The 22,723-nt window shown below is 50.3% G+C and overlaps 2 protein-coding genes and 5 non-coding genes across 7 annotated transcripts; all 7 read right to left on the reverse strand.

Moving 5' to 3' along the window:
• Positions 1 to 8,811: 8,811 nt before the first annotated feature.
• Positions 8,812 to 11,281, reverse strand: RPS11 (ribosomal protein S11). The gene is made up of 5 exons (XM_065898799.1): positions 11,013 to 11,281; positions 10,193 to 10,324; positions 9,920 to 9,995; positions 9,462 to 9,591; positions 8,812 to 8,985 (listed from the first exon to the last, which is right to left on the reverse strand). The coding sequence occupies exons 1-5, from the start codon at positions 11,025 to 11,027 to the stop codon at positions 8,862 to 8,864; spliced, it is 477 nt and encodes a 158-aa protein (XP_065754871.1). The 5' UTR covers positions 11,028 to 11,281; the 3' UTR covers positions 8,812 to 8,861.
• LOC136141618 (small nucleolar RNA SNORD35) lies at positions 9,703 to 9,792 on the reverse strand. Its single transcript, XR_010657786.1, has one exon. It is a non-coding gene; the product is annotated as a small nucleolar RNA SNORD35 (small nucleolar RNA).
• A 6,808-nt stretch (positions 11,282 to 18,089) lies between the features above and the next one.
• Positions 18,090 to 21,788, reverse strand: RPL13A (ribosomal protein L13a). The gene is made up of 8 exons (XM_065898728.1): positions 21,758 to 21,788; positions 20,097 to 20,169; positions 19,662 to 19,727; positions 19,350 to 19,451; positions 19,061 to 19,146; positions 18,822 to 18,881; positions 18,397 to 18,519; positions 18,090 to 18,205 (listed from the first exon to the last, which is right to left on the reverse strand). Exons 1-8 carry the CDS (start codon positions 21,770 to 21,772, stop codon positions 18,119 to 18,121), a joined length of 612 nt encoding a protein of 203 aa, XP_065754800.1. The 5' UTR covers positions 21,773 to 21,788; the 3' UTR covers positions 18,090 to 18,118.
• On the reverse strand, positions 18,660 to 18,746 carry LOC136141617 (small nucleolar RNA SNORD35). Its single transcript, XR_010657785.1, has one exon. It is a non-coding gene; the product is annotated as a small nucleolar RNA SNORD35 (small nucleolar RNA).
• On the reverse strand, positions 18,951 to 19,021 carry LOC136141613 (small nucleolar RNA SNORD34). Its single transcript, XR_010657782.1, has one exon. It is a non-coding gene; the product is annotated as a small nucleolar RNA SNORD34 (small nucleolar RNA).
• On the reverse strand, positions 19,226 to 19,310 carry LOC136141611 (small nucleolar RNA Z195/SNORD33/SNORD32 family). The gene has a single exon (XR_010657780.1). It is a non-coding gene; the product is annotated as a small nucleolar RNA Z195/SNORD33/SNORD32 family (small nucleolar RNA).
• On the reverse strand, positions 19,970 to 20,053 carry LOC136141612 (small nucleolar RNA Z195/SNORD33/SNORD32 family). The gene has a single exon (XR_010657781.1). It is a non-coding gene; the product is annotated as a small nucleolar RNA Z195/SNORD33/SNORD32 family (small nucleolar RNA).
• Positions 21,789 to 22,723: the final 935 nt, after the last annotated feature.

The following is a 22,723-nucleotide window of genomic DNA, read 5'->3' on the forward strand; positions in this document are numbered from 1 at the left end:
CCTTTACGTCCCTTGGGATCCAGCTGTCTCCGGAGCACCATTCCAGCCCCTGGGCTCTCATTTTAAAGGCCCTCAGGACCCTACTCTGATGTTCCTTGGACCACTTCGCCACCAGAGAAGTCCCTGGTTATCCATTTTAAATAAAGCAGTGTGTACATTTCAATCCCACACTCCCTAACTGTCCCTTCCCCCCACCCTTCCCCCCTGGTAAGCTAAGTCTGTGAGTCTGTTTCTGTTTTGTAAATAAGTTCACTTGTATCATTTATTTTTAGATTCTGCCTGTAAGAGATATCATACCATATTTCTCTTTCTCTGTCTGACTTACTTCACTCAGTATGACAATCTCTAGGTCCACCATGTTGCATGTGGCATTATTTCATTCTTTTTATTTTTTTATTTTTTATTTTTTTTTTCATTCTTTTTAACAGCTGTGTAATATTCCATTGTATATATGTACCGCATCTTCTTTAACCATTCCTCTGTTAATGGACATAACTAATTTTTTTTTTTTTTGGACATAACTAATTTTAACGCTGGTGTCCCTGGAGTTCTCCTGGACCATCACCAGAGGCCACTACCATGCCCCTGGGTCTCTGAAAATATCAGGCTCCCACCCCCAAGCTCCTTGGGTCCCAGATAGTATCCTGAGACCCAGTGATAGAGTCTTCAGGAGGCTACACCAACATCCCACGGAGTTGGCCACGCCATCCCTGAATCCTGCTAAATCAGTCCTGAGCCCTCGCAGAACAATTGCTGTGACCCACTCAGGAACGGCCACAAAGTGCCCTCAGCCCCAGGCTCGCTCCCTGCTGCCGAACCTGAGCGAATCCTTCAGGTTCTGTCAGAAAGCTGAGCGGGGCTCCTCAGGCCCACTCCTGGGTTCTCTCTATTACTGTCTCTCACCAGGCCCTGCCCTATCCAGAACCTCCCCATGAAAGACAGACAGATAGACACAGAGAGATGGATAGATAGGTAGGTAGGTAAGGAGGTAGATAGATGATAGATAGAAAAATAGGCAGATAGGGTGGTAGGCAGGCAGTCAGGCAGACAGACCGACAGACAGATGGATGATAGAAAAATAGAGACAGACGGACAAAACAGACGGACAAATAGGTAGGTAGGCAGGTAGACAGATAGACAGAAAAATAGAAACAGGGACTTCCCTGGTGGTGCAGTAGTTAAGAATCCGCCCGACAATGCAGGGGACACGGGTTCCATCCCTGGTCCGGGAAGATTCCACATGCTGTGGAGCAAATAAGCCCGTGGGCCACAACTACTGAGCCCACGTGCCACAACTGCTGAAGCCCGCATACACAGAGCCCGTGCTCCGCAACAAGAGAAGCCACTGCAATGAGAAGCCTGTGCACCTCGATGAAGAGTAGCCCCCCCTCTCCGCAACTAGAGAAAGTCCACGCGCAGCAACAAAGACCCAATGCCCACCCCCCAAAAAAAAAAAAAAAAAGAAAAGAAAAACAGAAACAATTAGACAGACTCTCTAGGACATTCTATAACATCCCTACCAGGCAAGAAACTTTCCGCATTTCCCAGGAACTTGCTGTTGTGGCCCCTCATCCAGCTAGATTGCTGCTCCCTCATCCTGAGACCCCACTAAAAAAGGACCCTCAGGGAATTCCCTGGCGGTCCAGTGGTTAGGACTCTGCGCTTTCACTGCCGTGGCCCGGGGTGGATCCCTGGTTGGGGAATCCCACAAGCTGCCTGGTGCGACCTAAGAATAAAAAAAAGGACTTCCCTGGTGGTGCAGTGGTTAAGAATCCGCCTGCCAATGCAGGCGACACGGGTTCGAGCCCTGGTGCAGGAAGATCCTACATGCCGCGGAGCAACTAAGCCCGTGTGCCACAGCTACTGAGCCTGCGCTACACAGCCCGCAAGCCACAACTACTGAGCCCATGCTCTGCAACAAGAGAAGCCACCGCAGTGAGAGTAGCCCTCGCTCACCACAACTAGAGAAAGCCTGTGCGCAGCAACAAAGACCCAAGACAGCCAAAAGTAAATAAATAAAATTTAAAATAAATAAATAAAACAAAAATTTAAAAATAGTTTTTTTTAAAAAAAAGGGCCCTCAGGTCCTGCTACACGCTCTGTGTATCCCCTTTTGATACCCTGAGTCCTACTCTAATGGCTCACACAGCCTGTAGGATTCTCCTCTATTGCCTAGGACCCTAAAATAATGCCACCAGAGCCCTGATGACAAGCCCTTGGGTTCCTGCCACTATGCTCCCAGGACCCAAGTACAATGCCCCTGGGGGCCTTGCCAGTGGTCCCAGGTCCATCTATGATGCTCACATCCCTCTGCAGCTCCTGCTTTACCCATCCCTGGGTAGTTTCTCTAGGTGTCCTCAGTCCTACTACAATGTCCCACTGGTGTCACTTCAACACCTCTCAGAACCCCTAATCTACCTGTCCTGCCAAAAAGTCCTTTGGCTCCTGTTAACATGTCCCCAGGATCCTGCAATACTCCCACTGCATGCTCAGAAGGTCCCCTGGATCCTGCTAAAATATGTCTAGTCTTCCCTCATGTGGCCTTGAGGGTCACCAAAATGGACTTGGGGTATCCTCTCTAAGCCCTAGGGGCCCTGCCAGGACCCTATTAGAATGCCTCTAGCCTTACCATGAAGTGTGTTTTTTGGGGCCACACTGCGCAGCATGCCAAATCTTAGTTCCCCGACCAGGGATTGAACCCATGCCCCCTGCAGTGGAAGCTTGGAGTCCTAACCACTGGACCGCCAGGGAAGTCCCACCAGGAAGTCTTTAGGGTCCTGCTAAAACATGCCAAGGGCCTGCTATTCTGTGTTCTATGGCGCTCTGGGAAAATTCCCACAGGCTTTTATCCATGCGTCTTGGGATCCTGCATCAGTGGCCGTCCACAGTGGGTCTAGAATGTTGTATTAGTGTCCTGTGGCTGCTGTAACCAATCACCACAGACTTAGTCGTTTAAAATAACACAAACATGTTCTTACAGTTCTGGAGGTCAGACATCTAAAATGGGTCCGCAAGACTATTCCTTCTGGAGGCTCCAGGGAAGAATCCATTTCTTTGCCTTTTCCAGCTGCTAGAGGTCGCCTGCATTCCTTGGCTTGTGGCCCCTTCCTCCATCTTCAAAGCCAGCACCTTCTCTCCTCTCTGACTTCTGTGGTCCTCCTTACAACTCTCTGACTCTGATCCTCTGCCTCCCTCTTATAAGGACCCTTGTGATGACATTGGTCCCACCTGGATAATCCAAGATCATCTCTGCATCCTGAATTTAATCACATCTGCAAAGTCCCTTTTATCATACAAGGTCACATAATCACAGGTTTTGGAGGATTAGGGCACAGACATCTTTGAGGGATCCTTATCCAGCCTACCACGGTCAAGGTCATGGAAGGTGCCCTCCCGTGCCGTGCCCCTGCTGTAAAGTCCCCATTCTGACCTCCTCTCCTTCCTGTTAGAATGGTCTCAGGGTTTAGCCATGAAGCCTCTCAGAGGTCAGCCTGAACATTCCCCATAATGTCCCTCCTTCCTGCTACAAAAGAAAAAGCCCTCAAGGTCCCTTAATACCCACTGGGAATCCCTGCTAAGTATCCTGGGGTCCTGCTATGTCTTCAGGGACCATTTACAGCATCTGTTGGCTGTCTCCTGTCTTATCCCCAGGGTCCTATGCTCTAATGATCCCTGCCTACACCTCCCCCCTTTTTTTCTTTTGAGGGGTGTGGCACGCACCATGCAGCTTGAAGGGATTGAACCTGGGCCACGACAGTGAAAGCACCGAGTCCTAACCACTGGACCACCAGGGAAGTCTCTCCGCCTATGCCCTTTAGATCCCCTGGGGGCCTACTACCATGTCCTCAGGGGCCCATCGTAAAGCAATAGAAAGCCCCAGCAGGACAATTACTAATGTGCAGGGCCCAGTGATAAATGAAAACGTGGGGCCCTTTGTTCCGACTTCAAAACTAACCAAACGCGGGTCCCTTTGGAACAACTGCTTGAACAGCGTGGAGCGCTCACCCATGAAGCCGCCTTGGTCCCTGGGGACTGCCCCTGGCAGCTCCAAGCTTTCTCCCTGAATCACCACCTTAACATCCGCCCCTCTTCTCTGCACCTGCACTGTAGTGCCCCCTACCAACCCCAGGAAGCAATCACACCTGAGTTCAAGACCAAATCCTGCCTCTTCCAGGTGGGCTTCTCTGAGCCTCAGTTTCTTCATCTGTGAAATGGGATAATAATTGTATCTACTTTGGTAGAGAGGCTTTAATGACTCACAGGTTTGGCACAAGGCACATAGTAATAACCTGTTCCCCGTACTGCCCCCCCCCCGCCTCAGGATGCTGTTAAGATCCCCAGCGGTGCACTTGATGGTAGGCTCGCAGACACCAGGCCCTGGATCTGTCTTGCTCACTCTTGCATCCCCAGGGGCCAGCACAGGAAACATTAGCAGAATGAATGAAGCCAATAATGAATGACCCTGGGCTGGTTTAATATGTCCCTATAACTTTTCTAGAACGGCCTTGGTATCCTGTTAGAATGTTCTAGCAGAATCTATATTCACCCCTGAAACAATCCGTGGGTCTGGGAGCTGGGACTTCCTATAATGTGAGACCCCAGGGTTTTCCCTTGATGCGCTCAGGGCAGTGTTAAAATATAGCAGCAGGGCTGCTCAAACATATGAACCTGCTCCGATCCCCTTTCCCTAGACTCCACTCACAGACCTCAGGGCCAGTTAAATGAATCCTGGTGCCCGCTCCACACATAATACTCACGCACCAGCTCTCATACAACCTGGGTATCGCAACCACCAACAGAACCTGCTACAAGACCCTGAGGTCCCACTATAATCCAGTATTACTACATCCTGCTGTAATATCGCAGGGGGCTGCAATGACGCTCGCCAGTATGACTACAGTAGAACAACCCTGTGGTCTGCTGTGACAGATGTGAGGCCATGATACATTATGATATAACCAATATCTGCCCTGTTTTCACGTAACAGGCCTGACACCCGCTGTCATCATAAGCCAGGACCCTGCTATGAAATTGCGCTTGGAGCTAATTTCCCTGCAAAATGGCCACTGGGGCTTCCTATAAGAGGCATGTGATAGAATATTCCAGAAGCATGCTAAAACAGTCTAAAGATCCCATGACAAACCACTAGGATTTGCTATAGTAGACCAGGGTTCCACAACCATTTAATACCTCTGGGGCTACCTGCCAAAGACTCTTGTCCTTGGTCCTGTCCAAGGGGACTCAGGGCCTGTTACACCAAGACATCACTGGGCTTTGTTCTAACAATAGGCTCAGGAATGAGACATAATCACTTCCCTAAGAAGTATCACTTACTGCAACTAGTTCTACCGCAAACAACACAGGTGAGCATATTTCATCCTCCCAATGGGGCAGGGAGGCAAGATTTTACAGATTAGGAAACTGAAGCTCTGTGGTTCTCGGGGGAGTCAAGCCCAAGGTCCCAAGGTCATGCAGCTAATGACAGCAGGGTTAGAATCTGGAACAGAGCCCACAGGCTTAATGCTTACATTTGGAGGTTTCTCAGCATGTTCACTGCTTCCGTTTACTCCATGCCTTGAGACCTAGTGTAAACAGATAGGTTAGGGGGTCCCTGGAAAAAAAGAACCAGGAGTGGCTTTCTTGGCATAAGAGAAGCCATTCTGGCTTAAGCTGTTTTGTGATCTAAGCCTGGCTGCAATGCTTGCCCTTGAACAGGTCTCAGTAATCCTTGATCTTAAGGAAAGTTAGGGAACAAAGAGAAAAGGAAAAGCAGTCAAAGAAACAATAGTTCAACAATAAAACAGAGTCCTAATTCCTCCTCAAGGGATGTACAGAACAGTCTGATACAGTTTTTGAGCTCTTCAGGAACTAAGGCCCGCAGCCAGATGATGGACAGAAAAATGTTGACCCTCCTGACTTCAATCAACTAAAGCTTGGACTCTGGCGACCTTTGTCCCAATTCTGTGCTGAATTCTCTGCTCCAGCCCCCTCATGAATATGCGTGTCGTCTTAGCTTAAAACTTCCCCAATTTTGCTGTTGGAGAGGCACTGCTTTGGGAAAGATCCCCGGTGTTCTCCTTACTTGCTGCAGGTAATAAATCCTTCGTTCTCCTGATGTTTCGCTCAGTGTGTCTTTTGGCTCGACACCCACCAAGAGGTGAACCCAGTTTTCGGGTAACACTAGGAGTCAAGCCTGGCCTGTGAGAATGTGAGGATTTAACTTTAAATGGACTCACTCCGGGAGTGCCCTGGCGGTCCAGTGGCTAGGACTCCGCGCTCTCACTGTCAAGGGCCTGGGTTCGATCCCTGGTCAGGGAATGGGGCAGCCAAAAATAAACAAACAAATAAATAAGTAAATTCACTCAACTAAACATGTTTGGAGCACCTACAATTTGTTCCAGGCGCTGGGGCTGCAGAGATTCCTTGTCTTCTTGGAGTTTGTATTCCAGGGGTCAACAGGTAAACAAATAAACGTGCAATATCATACAGGATTTGTACAGCAAATATGCCATAAACGGATTTTCCTGTCTATGTAAGACATCCAAGCAGGGAAGGGAGATTGGGAGGGTTGGAGGTTCTCCAAGTGGAAAGAGGTCGGTGAGAATGAAGAGATTAAGGGGTGAGGGAGGGAGCCAGGTGGAAGCCTGGGGTTAGAGGTTCCTTGGGGCAGAGGGCACAGCCAGTGCAAAGGCAGGAGGGTGCAAGTCAGGGGTGCAGGCAGAGTGAGGATGGGGGCAGGCAGGTAGGCAGAGAGGAAGCTCTGAGGCTGTGACCTGGGCCTAGGAGTCGAATCTCTAGCTGTCACAGTTCTCTAAGAAAGGCAGGTAAAGTCCTCTCCCACTCATCAGGCCAGAGAACTGGTACAGCCCGGGGAGCCTTCTCCTTGGAGTTTGTGAGCTGACCCACCAGGAAGCCTGTCGGGTGTCCCCACCAGGCACACGGGTCACCAGACACTAGGTATCCTGATGATGGGGTGCCGAGGAGACGCCCAGGAACCCGCCGCGCAGGGAGGAAGCAGGGGAGCTGGGCTGTTGTTTTTGTAAACACAGCGGCCCCACCCCAAACGGAAACACCTGTGGGTGTGGGCTCCTGGAGTGGCCTCAGATCCCCCGCTGGGTCTCTGTTCCCTCTCCGCAGCTCTGCCCCCCCACCCCACCCCCGCCCCTGGGTCCCAGTCCCCCTCCTCAGGGTCTCTATCCCTCCAGCACTGGGTGGGGCAGGCGTGCAGGCTGAACCTCAGGGCGGTGCCCCCCTCTGACCCGTCCCTGCCCCTTCCTGCCCTCTTTGACGCGGCCCCGCTTCCTCTGGCAGGAACCCCCGCCCTCGCCGGGCCTGGGTAAAAAGGAGCCCCCAGGCCGGTCCAGAGGCCAAGTCCTGGGAGGCAGCAGCGGCGGCTCCTCTCTCCTCACGGCCCTGTCTCCCAACCCTTGTACCAGTGTGTGCCTCAGTCCCTGGTACAGGCATGGGGGTCAGGGACCTGGGGACCCCAGCAGCACCAGGCCCCCAGGGGTGAAGGCAGCGGGGCAACTCCGGCACCTCCCTTCTGCCTGTGCCTCCATCTCTGACCGGCTGTGGCTCTGGTGAGAGTCTCTGCTTCAGATCCCCAAGTCCCTGGGTCCCTCTCTGTGGTGTTTCTCATTCTGTCCGCACCTGCCACCCACGCCACGCGTGCCTCTTCGTCATGTTCTCCAGGCCCCTCTCTGCCTCTGGAATCTGAGTCTGTCCCTGGGCTGTGGTTTTTGTCCCTGTTCGGTGTCCAGCTGAGGGCTCTGTCCCAAATCTCTCTCCTGATCTCTGTATCTGACACTCAAGTTCCCTCTTCCTTTCCCCATTTTTCTCTGCTTCTAACAGAAAACCTTCCTGCCATTACCAACTGTTAAGCTCTCTCCATCTCCCAGGTTTTTTCCCTGACAGTCAAGGTCACCATGTCCTGCCCTGTCAGAAATCTCTTCTCCTTCATTTGCCTGGCTCTGTCCCCTTTCTCCCCATCTCCAATTTCTCTCCTCACCCAAGGCCACCCCACTTGGTCTGTCCCAGATCAGTCCCACCTCCACGGACTTCCTATCCATTTCTGAGCAGCCTGCAGCCCCGCACTGCTGGCTGGCCTTACTAAGCAACTTATCTTAAAGGCTAATTTCCTTACTTGCGTTCTTAGGCAAAGAAAGTGTCCATAACCTGACACGTGGAGCTCAGCTACTCCTTGGGGGACCCCAGGCAGAGAACTTGCCCCCTCAGATAAGTTTGCTTATCTGCAAATGGGCATGGTGTCCACTAGGAGGGGACGGTGGAGCATGCGGGAGGGAGGGCGGGTGCCTTGCTTCCCTGCCCCACTCCTTCCCTGTCAGGGTACAGTCCCAGGTTGAAGTCAAGACCCTCACAGCTCCGAACCGCGCAGCTGTGTACTCCTCAAACGCACCCAACACATGCTGACCCCCAGCCAAGCCCAGAGGGCCGCTACTTCTTCCTTACGGTCCCCTCGGAGGCCAGGAAGGGCCCGGAGTCTAGAGAACCCAGGAACCTCCACCCTCACTCACTTCCTCCCCAGAGACTTGCAGGGGGAGCTCAACACCAAGCAGAAGGCTTTAGGTACTCCGACACCAAAAGCGGACGAGGACCAAAGACCAGAGAGGGGCTGCATCTTGCTACGGGCTGTCTTCACCCAGAGACGAGAGGGCAGGAAGCAGGCTTTGGTCCCCATCCTTACGCCCCGAGAGGATGAGAAACAGCCCCATCTTTCACATCAACCCCACTTAATTCCCAGGGACACCCCCTCCCTCTGATAAGGGCATGGATACGGAACCTGGCCCGTGACTGGGAAAATAACTTTTATTTTGTTTGGGGCAGCGGGCAGGGGTCCGGTCTCAGAACTTCTGGAACTGCTTCTTGGTGCCAGCAGCCTTGGTGACCTTGAGCACGTTGAAGCGCACCGTCTTGCTCAGGGGCCGGCACTCGCCCACTGTAACAATGTCACCAATCTGGACGTCCCTGTGGGGGTGAGCAGCGCCATGTCAGAGGGACTCTGCCCCAAGCAGGCCCTAACGGTGCCTTTCTGACTGCCTCCAGGCGGAGACCTGTCACCTTTGGCTCCTCCAAACCCCAACCAAGCTGCTATTTCCAGTTCCATCTGCACTGCACGGCGCCCTGTGCTTATTTATTGAGCAATAACTATGAAAGGCGCCAAGCTCAGTGCCATGCAGAGAATGCTCCTACCCTTCCAGGACAGACGACCTCCAACCAGCACCTCCATTTTGCAGAGAACGGGAGGCTCCCAAAGATGGTGATACAGGGTCCCCTCACTAACCGCCCCCGCCCCCAACAGCTGACTACCTTCACACGGCAGCCAGGGCGTCCTGTTAACGGCCAAGGCACATCCCAAGTCACCCAGATTCTTGTGCAGCCCACCCCCTCCTCTCTGCCTGGGAGGGCAGCTCAGCGGGCCTACCTGGGGCCACCGTGCTCACCTGAAGCAGGGGGAAAGGTGCACAGACATGTTCTTGTGGCGCTTCTCGAAGCGGTTGTACTTTCGGATGTAGTGCAGGTAGTCTCGGCGGATGACAATGGTCCTCTGCATCTTCATTTTGGTCACCACACCTGGGGGGAAGGGGCAGATCCCGGGTCAGGCCCCATAGGGAAGGGAGCCATGGGCAGCCCAGGGCATGCTGGGAATCGGGGGCCGCTGAGCAGGGTTCCTAAGAAGCCCTGCTCCTGGCATCAGCTGTGCCAACTGCTTTCTCAGCAGTGCCTGGGGTGGGCATCTGAAGACCATCGTGAAAATAACAGACATCACCTGCCAGTGCCCACCATAACCAGGAGTCTGCCAAGCCCTTCTTCACCCAGGACCCCGGGGTCTCAGTGTCCCCAGCCCCTCCTCCCTCAGACCCGGGAATCTGAACCCAAGCCCCCAGAGGTCCTCACTTACCAGACAGGATTCGCCCTCGGATGGAGACATTACCAGTAAAAGGGCATTTCTTGTCAATGTAGGTGCCCTCGATGGCCTGAAGGGATAAGGAGGATTAGCAAGCCCTGAATGGTAGTTCCTGAAAAGAGGAGGGGTGTGGCCTCCCTGTAGACACAAAAACTACGTTTCCCAGCAGCCCCAGCAACAGCCACTCAGATGCTGATAGGGCAACTCAGTTTGGGCACACGTGCAGGGAAACAGGGATCTCCTTCTTTCTTCTGAGGGTCCCCATACCTCCTTCGGTGTCTTGAAGCCCAAACCAATGTTCTTGTAGTATCGCGGGAGCTTCTCCTTGCCAGTTTCTCCAAGCAGGACCCTCTTCTTATTTTGAAAGATGGTCGGCTGCTTTTGGTACGCACGCTCAGTCTACAGGGATGAGGTGGAAGCTGGTAAGCTTGCAGCAGGCAGCAACCTGGTCTGGAAAGCTTCACAAACCCCCCCCGATCTCATCCTCTGCAGTATTTAACTCCCCAAACGCTGCACTCACCCAAATTTACCCCCAACCCAGACTCAACTCTAAACCCGGGGTTACGTCGGTATTTACGGTCTAAAGCACCTTCCACCGCCTGCAGAATTTACCCCTTAAAACCCAAAGATACAGAATCATCTCTCTAACACCCTGGACACCCTTCAGCAAGAATTATTCTCCAAGATACAAAGATACCCACCCAGGAGTCACTCCTTATTAATTACATGTGGCTCCAAAATTAAATACCAAAACGATGGGCTCCCTGGAGTAGCCCTTAGGACTCAGTTCTCACAGGATTAACCCTACAGCCTAAGGCCTCCAGAAAAACACTCTGTAAACCTTGGGTTTTAAAAAAGATAACTCCTAAAAAGTTTGAGCCTTAATTACACCCTAAATGCGGAGCTCCTAAGATTTCGGAGGCGCCAATCGAGATTAACGCCAAGACACGCGCCCTCTGCCCGAATTTCCCTGGGAAATCGAAGACGCCCAGAATTAACCCCTAAACTGGGGCGCGGACTCCCGCTCTCCAGGACACGCCCCTGAAGCCCGGGCCCCGCTAGGTCTGCGTCAGCCCCGACCCCAAACCTGAATGTCCGCCATCTTCCCGGCCGCCTGAAAAAAAGAAAGCCGCAGCGGCGTCCCGGTTGCCTTATCGATTGCACAGAAGCTAGAGGGGAAGTGACGAAAAAGGGGCAGGGTAACCCGATTTGAGGCGGAGCCTTGGCGAGACTCTGATTGACGGACTGCCCTACCCAAGCACGCGATTCGGAGACCGCACGGACGCTGCCATGACGTTAATGGCAGAGGGGCGGGAAGCGACAGACACTGTCTCGCGAGACTCTTTGGCCATCTTTGCGCGCCATCGCGCTAGGTCAGGTTGGGAAAGAGTGGCCAGCCTTGTTATCGCGAGAGTTGGCGGGAGGCGGCCTTGTTTCTGCGGGGAGTGGGACCACGTGGGGTTTGGGGACAGTGTGGCTGTGTCCGCTCAGGGTTTAAACGGGCTGTGGCGGCGGCCATCTTTTTGCAGGACCGGAGACCGGAAAGTCTTAGGCGCATGAATGCTCTGCGGCGCCGCCATCTTTGTGAGGAGCGGGCACTACCCACGAGTTTTGTGAAGTTTAGTGAACGTTGTTTTCCTCTATGGGCCATTTCATCCCCAGACAATGGTTTCGTGAAAAAATTAAATTAAATGAAAAAAATAAAAAGGCCTTCTGCTGATTGTAACAGCGCTGTCCAATAGTAGTTCCCGCTGTGATGAAATGTTCTGTATCTGCGCTGTCCAACACAGTAGCCACTGGCACTGGAAGTGGGGTGCGTGCGACTGAGGACCTGAATTTTTAACTTTTTTTTTTTTTTTTAGGTAAGAAGTGGAGTTATTTAGAGAGAAACATATTCCACAGACAGAGTGTGGGCCATCCCAGAAGGTGAGAAAGGCCCTAACTTTAATTTTATTCGATTTAAATATAAATAGCTACATGGGGCTAGTATCTGCTGCGTTGGTCAGTGTACGTCTATAACTGAATACTAATTTATTGTTTTTTAAATTCTTGTAAAGCAAAATCTAACAGCAATTGCCATGTGCCTGGCATTGTGCTAACAATCTAAGGATGGTTCGGTTACTATTCCCATTTTGCAGATGGGGAAACTGAGGCATTAGTTGCTCCAGGTTTCGCAGAAAATGAGAGGCAGAGGTGGGAATTGAACCTGGGCAGTCTGGCTCCAGCGTTCTTAGTCACTAACCTTTAAAGAAGGAGGCTTTGAGTCCTTTTTACAGTCACTTCACACTTAATGAGCACCTATTTGGTACCCGGCCCCCTTCTGGGCAGTGGTGGCAAGAACCCGGTGTCTCAAACCAACCCTGACAGCTGTCCACACTCTAACTGACTTGCACCTTGTTGGGAGATTTCAAACTCCAGACCTTGGCACGGATAGGTGTCTTATGCCTCTTTCCTTAGTTAAGTCTTGGTCTAAAATTTCCCAGTGCTCTTAACTCCACAGAGTGTGGTTCTCTCTAAATAAATCCACTTCTTACCTATCACAATAAATAAATAAATAATAAAACCCTTGGGGAAATGTACAGAATATTCAGTGATTTCGTGTTAGGACAAGTGTGCAACCATCAGAAAAAAAAATAAAGTTGGATCTCTACCACCTACTGTATGCCAAAGTAAATTTCTGATGTGTAAGGATAAAATTTAGGTGGGTTTGGGGAATGAAATCATAAATGTACTAGAAGAAGACCTGAGTTTTGTTTTTTTCACTTATGAGTCTAGTAAAGACTTTTTTTTTTTTTGGCCACACCATGCAGCTCGTGTCATCTTAGTTCCCATGGCAGTGGAAGCACAGAGTCCTAACCACTGGACAACCAGGGAATTCCCTAGTAAAGACTTTTTTAAGCATTGCATTTAGAACATAAAATGTGTACTCCCAACAAACTTCTACACAGGTCACAAAATATTATTCTTTTGATTTTTCTCCAACTTAAAAAAAAATTGAAGTATAGTTGATTTACAATGTTGTTAGCTTCAGGTGTACAGCAAAGTGATTCAGTTATACATATAAATGTATATATATTCCTTTTCAGATTCTTTTCCATTATGCTATTACAAGATATTGAGTATAGTTGCCTGTGCTATACTGTAAGACCTAGTCATTTACCTATTTTATGCAGTGGGCATATGTTAATTCCAAACTCCCCCTGCCCCCTCCCCTTTCATGCTTTCTTATTTATCCTTTGTTTCCTCTTCCTCACTAAATTGAGGGCAGGAATTTTCGTTGCCTTTGTTCTCCAGGGCTTCTGGTGATTGTCACATAGTAGGTGCTCAGTTTGTCCTTGTTGAATAACTGACCAAATGAATGGAGAATTAGATACACCAAAATGTCCACTTATAGGCAGATGGGTGAATCCTGGCATAACCTGATCGTGGACCACTCTGCAAGCACGTAATAAACATGAGGTAAGTCAACCAATCCGGAAATGAAAACACTGCCAGACACGTTTCATTTTTTAATCTTTAAATTTGCGATGACTTCTGAATAGGGATTTCATGCACATGGTACAAAATTCTAAAAGTACAAAGTAAATTGTGAAAGATGAATCTTTCCCTCACGTTTCTCCCCGGACACATGCACCCAGTTTCCCTCTGCAGAAGCAATTGCTGTCACCCTGTTATCATCTGCCAGTGTGTCTTCCAAACTATTCTACCCTCTGTTGAATTTGTATGTGGACAAAGCAAAGTGCAGAACAAGAGGCACGGCATGACCCATTTATTCAAATGTTTATGGACAATCTATAGGACGACTGCATTTTTTTTACATATATATTTCTTTTTCATATTCTTTTCCATTATGGTTTATCACAGGATACTGAATACAGTTCCCTGTGCTATACAGTAGGTCCTTGTTGTTTAATGCATTTTTTAAAGCTTATTACATGATATAGTTGTGGCTTATCTTTTTAGGTATTATAGACTACATTGTCCAATAACAGCCATTAGTTACATGTGGTTATTTAAATTGAATAACATTTAAAATTCAATTTTTCACTCATTCTATTCATATTGCAAATGCTCAGTAATCACATGTGGCTAGTGGCTTGCATATTGAACAGCGAAGATTTAGAATATTTTTTATCAACATAAAAAATGCCCTTATAGGGCTTCCCTGGTGGCGCAGTGGTTGAGTCTGCCTGCCGATGCAGGGGACACGGGTTCGTGCCCCGGTCTGGGAAGATCCCACATGCCGCGGAGCGGCTGGGCCCGTGGGCCATGGCCACTGAGACTGCGCGTCCAGAGCCTGTGCTCCATGGCGGGAGACGCCACAACAGTGAGAGAGAGGCCCGCGTACCACAAAAAAAAAAAAAAAAAAAAAATGCCCTTCTAGACAGCGAAGGCTGGTTGCATATATATGTATATGTAATATATATGATGTCTTTTAAGTTGTAATAACTTCAGAAATATAAATGCTACAAACTTACAAAAAATCATTTGAAGTTTAATTATTTAAATTTCTTTTACACTTAATAGCTTTGTGAATTTTGAACATTTTTTTAAAATTTATTTTATGGAAGTATAGTTGATTTACAATGTTGTTAATTTATGCTGTACAGCAAAGTGATTCGGTTATACATATATATACATTTTCATTCTTTTCCATTATGGTTTATCACAGGATATTGAATATAGTTCCCTGTGCTACACAGTAGGACCTTGCTTTCCCAGCCTATATATATAATAGTTGGCATCTGCTAATCCCAAACCCCCAATCTATCCCTCCCCCCCAGCCCCGAATAGCAACACGTTTGTTCTCTATATCTGTGAGTCTGTTTCTGTTTCATAAGTTCATCTGTGTCATATTTTAGATTCCACATATAGGTGATGAATGATACTTTTTAAATTATCATTGTTTCAGTCCCTCTGGGGTAGCATTGAGGGACTTTTCATTTTAGAACCTGCTATGTCTTCCCCCCAGTGACCTTGTAGTAGCTTTATAATTTATTTTTTGAAGAAGAAGTAAGTTCTGGAGTTTTTGAATGACTTAGAAAGGATTTATGATATTTAGTTAAAAAAAAAAAAAAAAAAAGCAGGACCCGGAGTTGCTGTCTACAATGTGTGCTAAACTATGTACAAAAGTTACATATAAAAGTCTGCATAAAAGTTTCTAACTTAGAAAAAAGCCTGGAAGGAAATGCATGATATTGCCCTGGTGGTTTACATCTCCAGGTGGTGAGATTAGGTATGATTTCCTGTCTGGTGTCTTAAATGCTCAATATTTTGCAAATTGCTCAGAGCAGCTAGTGAGATTTTGATAAGGGAAGAGTAAAGAAAAGAAATACTGCTTCACTCTGAAGGGGTGAGGGCAAACTGGAGATGTTTAGGTCCTTAGCTTCTAGACATTTTTGATCACAACCCACAGTAGGAAATGCATTCTGCATTGTGACCAAACACACGCAACTTTCACCCTTCTCTGCCTTTCTCTCTGCCTCTTTTCTAATTTTGAAGTCTTTGACCTCTCTCCTTTCCTTTCTGTAATACACTGATTTTTCTCTTTTTCATTTCTATTCAGCTTCATTATCATCACTATTATTTAATTAATTAATTTATTTATTTGGCTTTGCCAGGTCTTAGTTGTGACATGCAGGATCTTTCTCTTTTTAGTTGTGGCATGCGCAGTCTAGTTCCCTGACCAGGGATCGAACCCGGCCCCCTGCATTGGGAGCGTGGAGTCTTAACTGCTGGACCACCAGGGAAGCCCCTCAATTTCATTATCATTTTAAGGCTACTTACAACCCACCACATCGATTTTTTTGAACTGCAGTGTGAACAGCTTTGGTGCCCAATAATAAACTTCACCCAACTCTAGTTACCACTTGAGGGCGTATTTCCCTGTCTCTGCCGGATTTCAGACATTCACTACCATTTCACAACAGAAATCCAAAAGCTTGGAGACCTGGAGACCCTCGCCCTCCCCAGTGAGCACAGAAATGTCTATGAAAACAAGACGTTATCCCTGCACCCCACCCACAGACCAGGGTCTCCAGGGTTGCTATAGCCCAGGAGATGAGGCTGACCTGGGACTGGCACGTCACGTTCTGTTGGAGGGTGCTTTGGTTGTGGGCAGTTGGGCAAGATGGAGCTGGAGCTTTGGAAACGTTCATTCTGTGGGCCCAGAGGTTCTGATTCCCTGTACTTGTCCCGCAGGAACGATTGTTATGCCTGGAGATTTCATTTGCATTCTGAGGAATGAGGAGCATCTTCTCGTGTATTTATTGGCATTTGTGTATCTTCTTTGGTGAAACGTGTTTTCAAGTTTTGGCCGGGTTTTATTTGGTTCTCTCTGTTACTGAGTTTTTAAAGAGTTTTCTGTATATTTGGCATTGAAGTCCTGCAAGAGATGATATGCAAATAACTTCTCCCAGTCTGACCTGTCTTCATCTCTTTAATGGTGGGTGTCTTTAGAGTGGCAAGTTTTACATTTTTAAGCCAAATATAAGGGATTGTGGTTTCCAGGGGATTATATTGTGCTTTTACATGCAGTCCTGTTAAACTTAAGACGTAAACTCTGGTTTTCAGTTGCTTCTGTAGGCAGCTCTGCTGGTGAGCAGGAGCCCCAGGAGGGGTAGGGCACCCACTTGCAAAATGATTTTCTTAGAGAAAATTTAAGCCACGGTGGTATCTTAGACATTTTGGAGATTAAGCAAGAGAGAATGGCACAGTGCACCAAGTTATGATCTGCCCCGTGAGCCAACTAGCAAGTATTGCCTACCAATCCCAAGGGCAGCACAAATCTTTCTTCCCAGTACAGATGTGCGTACCTTGGTCACACCAGACCCGAGTGTCATCCTGGCTGACACTGCTGACTGCATATAACCCTCATCAGTAGGATGGGGATGGGGGCCCACCTGGGTCAAGTATTGAGAGGTGACCAAGGGTGACTGTCCAGGGCTGGGTACCCTAACATTTACCCTTTCAGGGACTCACCCTGGCAGATCTAACAAGCCTAGTTTTAATCCTACAAAGCACCAAGAGCTTTCAAATCCCACTTTCTCTAATGCCTAACCACCATTTACAAAATGTTTTTTCTTGGCCATTTCTTCACACTAAGTGTGGACTGGCGTGGCAGACTGGAAGAGACCACATGCCCCACAGTGAGGAACCGGTTTTAGAGAATGGTGGCAATTCCATACTTTGCAGCTGCATTAGGGAAGACAACTTTATGCAAACTGGGCAACACCAGGCTCTACAGGTCGTAAATACCAATCTCATAGGCATCTCAAATTCCTTGGCATGTCAGTCTCTACAAAGGCCAAGTCCTCCACGAAAGGCAGTTTCTAATCCATCATCTGCAGAAAGAGCACAGCCAGTTTTATTCTTCAAAGCCTCCCATCAGCCGAGGGCCTTGCTCCCCTGGGCCTGCCTCTATGGCAGACACACACTGCAAAGACGCCAAATTTCTTTAAAAATAATTTATTAGTTTTGGATCACAAAATATAGGGAAGACACAAGGGCAATGCCTGTGACCCCTTGGGCCGTACTTCCCTTCCATAAACACCTTTTAGAAGTTTTTTTTTTTTTTTTTTTTGCGGTACACGGGCCTCTCACTGTTGTGGCCTCTCCCGTTGTGGAGCACAGGCTCCGGATGCGCAGGCTCAGCGGCCATGGCTCACGGGCCCAGCCCGGGGCACGAACCTGCGTCCCCTGCATCGGCAGGCGGACTCTCAACCACTGTGCCACCAGGGAAGCCCCATGAACACCTTTTAGAACCCCAGACTCGTGCTGCCCAAGCATCCTCTCACATCCTAACAGCTGCAGAGTATAGTACCTGACGGTGTGGGAAGCTTACAGACTCCCTGTGAGCGATGTGAGCGGCCCTTCCAATTAGGTCTTCCAGCTCACTTTTGCCAGTATTGCAACAGCACTGGTTGTTCAAACTGTCCATGTCCTAAAACTCTCATGAATGAATAGGTCACAGGCAAATTCTGCCTGCACAGCCCTTACAAATGTCTACGCTTTTAAAAAGGCCTTTCTTAAACAGCATTGGCTAAGGCGCCTTTGCTATACCCAGTCTTCTAAGCCCCAGGCTGCCTGTGGCACCTGGATGGCAGCCCCTGGGGTCCCCCACATCCTAGGGTGGCGATGGAGGAAGGGCAGGCCAGGCCAAGCATGAAGAAGAAACAGTCAATTTTATTGGGCTCAGACTAAGAATCCATGGGTCTTGAGGACCTCTGTGAATCGGTCGATTTTCTTCTCTATGTTCTTTTCGGCCTGCTTCCGTAGCCTCTGTGGGGTCAAGGTGACAGGTGGTGGTTACTGGCTGCTCCCTAGGACTGCCCTTACCCCAGGGGGCCACCCACACTGGGCCTTAGGCAGAGCCTTCCGAGGGCACAACTAAGACCCAAGTTAAGAGTAATCAGCTCCCAGACCCTGCCCCAGAAAACGTGGTGCCCCTCCAGCCACAGCCCCATCCTCACCATGAGCTGCTTCTTTTTCCGGTAGTGGATCTTGGCCTTCTCCTTTCTCTTCTCCTCCAGCGTAGCCGTTACTGCCTGGTACTTCCAGCCAACCTCATGAGCCAGGCGCCCTAGGTAGGCAAACTTGGGGGGGAGAGGGAGAAACGAAGCTGTAAGAAGACGAGGCCAGGGTGACTAGGGGAAGGGAGCTGACATTCTGTCCTAGAGGATCCCAGTCCAGCAATACAACTTTTCAGCAAGCCCACGCTCAAGAGACACAGCTACCCCTGGCATCAGCTGAGCCATTGGCATTATCGGCACTGCCCGCAGTGGCATCCGCAGACCATCGTGAGAAAAAGCCATCATCTGCCAGTCTCAGGGCCCTAGGTGCACCCCCCAGGAAGCCTGGGACTCCCAGGCATCACTCAGCAGATCCCGGAACTCACCTTCCGTGTAGGCTTCAGACGCACAACCTTAAGGGCGGCAGGAACCACCATCCGCTTTTTCTGTTAGAGAAGGAGAGGGACTTAGAGACCTGGAGTGAGGGACAGACAGGGAAGAAGGCTGGCTGGGGCAGGCGTCTCAGCCAGTGCTGTTTTCACGAGGATCAAACAATGTAGGTAACTGCAGAACATCACGGACGCCAGACACAAAGATGCTGCTGAGGGAGACAGGCCTTGCTCACCTTGTCATAGGGTGGTGGGATCCCATCAAACACCTTGAGGCGGTCCAGAGCGGCCTGGCCTCGCTTGGTCTTGTGGGGCAGCATGCCTGTGGGCAGAGGACAACAGACCCGCTCAGCGGGGCATGCGAGGACCCCGCTGCCCCACCTGGGCGGGCGGGCAGGCAGGCGGCCTCAGATGGTAGTGCATGTGGAGTCATCTCATGGCTGGGAAACTCGAACAAGAGTGGGAGAAGTCTTCATCACCGGCCACCCGCCCCATCAGCCCCTGTGGTCCTCAGGCCCAGCTCACCTCGCACTGTCCGCCAGAAGATGCGGCTGGGGGCTCGGAAGTGGTAGGGGCCACGGGAGGGGTTGGTGTTCATCCGCTTGCGGAGGAATGCCAGGTACTTCACTGGCAAGAGGGGAGAATGTGTGAGGCCTCAAGAGTCCTCAGGCAGATGGTGTAACTCCTTCCAGCGCAGCACACAACCTTACTTCCGAGGGCGTGTTCGCGAACTCAGACTAGGACCTCCCCCCAGTGGTGGGACTGCTTAGGCGCCCGTGAAGTGTGAGCCCCACAGAGGTCCACCCTCTCCAGCCCTCCTCCCAGGCCCTCACTCACACTTGTTTCTATAGAAATTGCCAGAAATGTTGATGCCCTCACAGCGCACAACCACCACCTTTCGACCTAGAGGAAATGGAAAATGAGACGATCAAGGAGGTCAAAGGTTAGGAAGCAGGCCCAATTACTGCTAAGGACCCAGAAAGGAGGCTCCTTCTGTCTCAAACTGGCCACAATGCACAAGGAAGGCACGGAGTCTCCTGCCCCGCGTCACAGAGCAGCAATTGGCGGAGCTGGACTCGTGCTTAAGTTCAATTTGTTAGTCTGACAGAGCCCAGAGCCCCCAACCTAGGAGGGGAGGCGGCTGGCAGGTCTCAGAGCGGTGCATGGGGTTGATCTCATGGTCGTCAGACTCAAACGAAAGATGGTGATTTTTGCTCATCACTGACCTCGAGGCTCATGTCTGGGGGAGCTGTGGGCAGGGGGCAGACTTACCCAGAAGCACCTGCTTAGCCACGATGGCCGCCAGGCGGCCCAGGAGATGGCCTCGGCCATCGAGAACCAGGACCTGTTGGAGATAGGTTAAGAGGGCTCAGAGGCACCCACAGCTTTGACTCCCCACCTCAAACAATCATTCCTCCCTACTTGATCATTTCACCTACCTCCCAGGGTGCCTGCTAACCAAGTAAGAGACACAGGAACTAGGAACTAAGCCTCACTGTACAGAGAAGGCCAAGAGCGCAAATGACTCAGGATTTCAGTGAGTGGGCTAAGATACCAAAGGACTCCCCTCACATCTCAGCTGCTTGAAGGGCAAGAATCTTTATGCCCAGATTATTCCTGACAGTCAGCGAATGAGCTACAATCTGAATCCAGACTGGCAATACTGATCCTCCAGGCAGAAGAACCTGTGATCTGATTACAAACCTTAGAATCTCGACATAATCTGATTCCGTCCTGGTCTCAAAGATGTTTTTCTAGCATGAAGGTTCAGAGCAGATGAAACTAGGAAGGGTAGTCAAAAGCCCTGGCTGGCGCTGGTACTGACTAGATTTGCATCCTCCCGCGAACTGCTCAAACGCCAACCCTCAACTTCTTGTCAAGAGTAAAAGTCCCAACTCTTTACCAAGGGCTTCCTATCCATGTTATGAGTGTTGGAAGCCAGGGTAAAAGGCTACAGAATCTAAAACCAGACTTCCTGACAATGTGACTTTGGTCAAAACCCTCCAAATCTCCAATATCTGCCTCAGGAACACTATGATAAATGAACTGGATTACACAAAATACAAGGCAAACTATACCAGGAGCCGTAAATGCAGGGACACAGGTTCGGAAAACTCTACCACTTGCCTGGCCCCAAACGTGGTTTTCCTTCTGGAACCATAGACCCATCACAGGTACACCCCTTCCAGAGCCATCCCCTCCTTTATATCTAATTGGTTACACAAGAAGACTGGGCCAAGTCAGAGTTAAGTTTCTGCTGCCGTCCTTGAGGACCTCCAGATCGTTAAGGACAAAGAATATCCCAGTGCTGTAAACATTTCATTACAATCCTGTTTCCAGCACCAGTAGACCTTTAAAGAGTTCCTCGACCCCCGAGAGAAAGGATAAGAGCAACTCGTGCCTGCATGCCCTGTAGGCAGGACCTCTCTCGACCCGCTACAAAGATTTCGCGCTAAAATACCCACAGCTGCAGAAAAACCCTAATGCGCACTCCCACAAGGCCGAAACAACCCGCGCCTTGGGCAGGGCGAAAGTACCCTCCATTTTGACCAATCCTCGGCTTCTCTTCGTCCCCTGGCCGCGCAGCTGCCTTCCGCGTGCTTCCCCACCGCTGAGGACACACGGGCCCAATTCGGCCAAGACCCGCCCAAAATCAAGGTAAATCAGGCCTAGTTTTAAAATAACTTTTCTTGTGCTGGAAGCCCCGATCACTGCCCCCTGGGGGAAAAATGATGCCGCATTCTAGCCAGCCCAGAGCGTAAAAACCGCTTTATATTCCCGTTTTGGGTTCCTCTTACCCCGAAAGCTTTCTGTTTTGCTCAGTTATCGATCTTCAGTTCCACAGTACACTTACGAGAGAAAAGAGGTCCAACCCCGGTCCGGTCTCGACCCCACCCGGCCCCACACCACCCCGGCCAGCGCAGAGCCTGTACCTGCCCCTCCGCCATCTTCGGCAGCCGCCTGGGAAAGAAGGAACCCTAACCGCAGGGTTTCTTATCCCTTGAAACAGGGGCGGAGGAAGTGACGCAACACGGCCGCTTTCCGTCTTTTCACGGGCCAGAGTGCCGTGCGCGTGCGCAGAAAGGCCCACTGGAAGGCGGGTCGTCTTTTGACTGTCCAATCAGTATCGTTTCTATCGAACCTAGGCGGCCATGGCTGTGCCGGGCGAGATCACGTGGGGTAGGAGGGGGCTCTGCGAGGGCGGGGCTGTTCAGCCTCCGTTGCCGTATTTAGGAGGGGCTGGTAATCCTCGCGCGCGTTGTCCGCTGTGTTTGCGGTGGGACGGGGGCGAGAAGGTTGGAGGAGAAGCGCTCTTACCCCCTAAAGCGATAATACGTGTAGGCCCACAGCGGGCAACGAGGCTTGCCCTTTAGCGCTCAGTCTAGGCTTAGAGATTTGGATTCCGGTGCCTGTCCGGCTTCCTTGTGATCTGGCTAAATCCCTGGCCGTGTATGGGCCTCAGTGTCCTCACCTGTCAAAAAGGTGGAGATAGTCTTCCCCATGAGATCTAACGCATGAAGGAATGACTTCTAGATGCCTGAGTGTTCCCCAAATGAGCTTCTCAATTTCTGGACTTTATGGACAAAGCCTTTGCTTTGGCGGTTCCCCTTGACTGGGATGTCCTTCCCTCCACCCCCACCTTCTAAAATCTGGCTTGAGTCCTTCTCTCTAGAGAGCTTCCCTGTTATCTCAGGCTGGCTCAAGTACATCCTCGGGGCTCCCACAGTGCCTATGCTATCTCCATTAGAGCGTGTGTCATCCTGTACTGGGGCTCTCTGGGGCCTCTGTCTTCTCCCCCATGGACCAAGAACCCTGAGAGGGTGGGGCTGGTTCTCACTCACGTGTGGGTCCCAGCCCTGACCTGCACTGGCCCTGGGGCCCAGGAGGCCTCAGAGAAT

This window comes from Phocoena phocoena, chromosome 20 (genome assembly GCF_963924675.1).
Source record: "Phocoena phocoena chromosome 20, mPhoPho1.1, whole genome shotgun sequence".
Lineage (NCBI taxonomy): Eukaryota > Metazoa > Chordata > Mammalia > Artiodactyla > Phocoenidae > Phocoena > Phocoena phocoena.